General features: G+C 46.2%; 1 protein-coding gene across 1 annotated transcript; it reads left to right on the top strand.

Moving 5' to 3' along the window:
• The first annotated feature begins 261 nt into the window (after window positions 1–261).
• V1513DRAFT_455701 (multicopper oxidase-domain-containing protein) lies at window positions 262–2,619 on the top strand. Its single transcript, XM_066899524.1, has one exon. The coding sequence runs from the start codon at window positions 558–560 to the stop codon at window positions 2,511–2,513; it is 1,956 nt and encodes a 651-aa protein (XP_066750232.1). The 5' UTR covers window positions 262–557; the 3' UTR covers window positions 2,514–2,619.
• Window positions 2,620–2,858: the final 239 nt, after the last annotated feature.

Below are 2,858 nucleotides of genomic sequence, written 5' to 3'. Positions count from 1 at the left end.
TAAATAAGTTCGTCTTTGGCCACATTCGAATCGTCCCTAGATGCTCTGGAGAGAGATCAATAAGTTTAACCAATGTAGATTAGTGCCGAAGTTTACCGATCGAGGTACGACGATAAGGTCTCGGTACGAAGGGTAAGGGTTTTCGGGCAAATGACATTTGCTCTTTTCTTAAAAAACAAGGGGTTTTATTTCTAGGGTTAGGGTTTAATTTTGCATTCGACAACCGTTTGCCCTTTGATGACCTCTTTTGCTGGCGTTACAATTTGAATTATCGGGCATACGCGCGGCTGTAACCCTCTACTCTATTGAACTAATGGACAAGGGCAGAGCTACTGGTGACGATGAACTATGGCCACCATAAAGACAGAGCTATTCGCTTCAACAAGGATAAAGTAAATGGTGCCGAAATGGACAGGGCTATGGCGACAAGGACACAGCTAATGGTGCTGAATGGACACAGCTAATGGCGTCGACAAAGACAGAGTTAATGACGACGACAAAGACAGAGCCAATGACGACACAAAGACAGAGCCAATGACGACACAAAGACAGAGCTAATGGCGTTCGACAAAGACAGAGCTAATGACGACGACAAAGACAGAGCTAATGGCGATGACAAAGAGAGAGCGAATGTATACTCAAACGGAGCATATAAGGCCAGTCATTTCCCCGGTTCCCAAGGAACAAGAGACTCCAGAGCTCATTCCGTACCTATTCCTATGATCAAGTGTATTACGACATTGCTAAGTTTACTGGCTGTGCCAGCCTTCGCGGCTGTCGTTCGTGAGTATAGTCTGAACCTTACAGCTTCATACCTTGCGCCAAATGGCTTTTACCGGGAGACGTTTCTTGTCAACGGTCAACATCCAGGACCTCTTATTGAAGCAGACGAAGGAGACACGATCTCTGCAACTGTATACAACAACTTACAGGTGCCTATGACTATTCACTTCCATGGTATCCACCAGCTTGGCACTCCATGGATGGACGGTGCCCCAGGCGTCTCGCAACGGCCCATTTTTCCTGGAGAGTCATTTGTCTACAATTTCACGACAGCAGGTCAGTATGGTTCTTACTGGTACCATGCCCACGTGAGATCGTACTATCAGGACGGTATCAGAGGACCAGTGTACATTAGACCCGCAAACGACAGACCCCGTCCCTACGACTTGGTTACTGAAGGAAACGCAACTGCCACTTCAATTCTTCGCGCGCTGGAAAACAATCCTACGCCTCTTTATATAATGGACTGGACTAAGCTCACGTCCGACGCAATCTACTACAGGGAGATCACGTACGGGATTGATCCAACATGCATCCTTGGATTTCTGATCAATGGTAAAGGACGTTTGACCTGTCCTACGAACGAGGCGATTACTGCAGCAGGTGCTGGACGGCTTGAGATTTTCCAGAACGCTACTGGTATACGGACTTCTTTTGATTCTCTCGGATGTCTTGATATTAGTGCTGTTAACGGTTACCCTGGTATCGACAATGTGGCACTTGAAGCGCCGGGATATTCTGCATCTTGCCAGGCTACAAACACCGATAGAGAGATATTCTATATCAATGGCACTGACTGGATGATGTTCAATGTGATTAGCATGGCAGGCGCATTCGCATCGTATTTATCTATCGATGGACATGATATGTGGGTCTTGCAAGTCGACGGCACTTTTATTCAGCCTCAGAAAGTAAAGCAATTGTATGTAGGGCTGAGTAGCCGTTATATGATTGCAGTACCTACAGTGAAGGATAGTGGCAACTTCGCTATTCGCTTTGCATGTTCAGAGGTCGCTCAGGTTACCGAACAAATAGCCTGGCTGTCATACAATGCACCTACAGCTTCTCAGCCAGTGGATTATCCGGTTACGTCAGACGTTTACCAGGACATAGGAGGCAATCTATATGACCCCGATAGTACGCAAACGTTCAATGAGACGGCAGCTGCTCCATTCGAGGAGAGTGTTAAGCCGCCCCAAGGGCCGGCTCAGCATGCAATTCACTTCACTCTCAATCGGACGGCTGTGGTCTCGTTTAGCCTGATGGATGGCGGTGCTCTAATGCCAATTGAAATGGAGTATATGACTCCATTGCTGTGGGCTGATGACGTGAACCATCCTACTACTCTGGATATTGGTATTAAAACTGGTGACATTGTCGACCTGATCATTGACAACACTGACCGTGTAATACTTCACCCTATGCATCTTCATGGGCACACTTTCTGGGTGGTTAGCGAGAGCAGTCGTGAAAATTTTGGATACTCCACTGTTGAAGAAGCTATTGCAAATGGCTCTTCCACAATTAATCTCAACAATCCGCCTTACCGTGATGGGTATCCTGTCGCGCCGAGGGGGCATGTCGTGTTTAGGTATATTGCGGACAATGCGGGGGCATGGATGTTCCATTGTCATATTAATATGCATCTCATGACTGGTATGAGTGCGGTGATTCTTGAAGATCGTGAGGCCATCAGACCAAAGATACCTGCAAGTGTCATTGATTTTTGAGCTGATTTTATTCGATGTTTTTACATAACTTATTAAATTTATTACTTTGTTTCTGAACGTGTAACATGAGAACGCGGCTCCCCGTCCATGAGCGACTAAGGCGAAGTTCCCATATCTGTGTTTGCTTGATATAAGATTGATCTATATCGGCCGATCAAGGTCGACAGGCGGAGAAACTATGTCAAAATGGAATACCTGTGAGATCTCTCACGATACCTGGTGATCGTCGATGATACCTCTGCAAAGGCTATTGATAGGTTGAAGTCCAGGGCAGCAACAAGTTGAGAAGATATGAGAAGACGTGAATTTTTACTTAATTTTGCGCGCGTGACTCGAAGTCTTTAC

The sequence above is a fragment of the Lipomyces chichibuensis genome (genome assembly GCF_038497645.1).
Source record: "Lipomyces chichibuensis strain CBS 12929 unplaced genomic scaffold V1513scaffold_138, whole genome shotgun sequence".
In the NCBI taxonomy this organism is placed as follows: Eukaryota; Fungi; Ascomycota; class Lipomycetes; order Lipomycetales; family Lipomycetaceae; genus Lipomyces; species Lipomyces chichibuensis.
The sequence above is the reverse complement of the archived record's forward strand: the minus strand, read 5'-3'. Positions and strand labels throughout refer to the sequence as shown.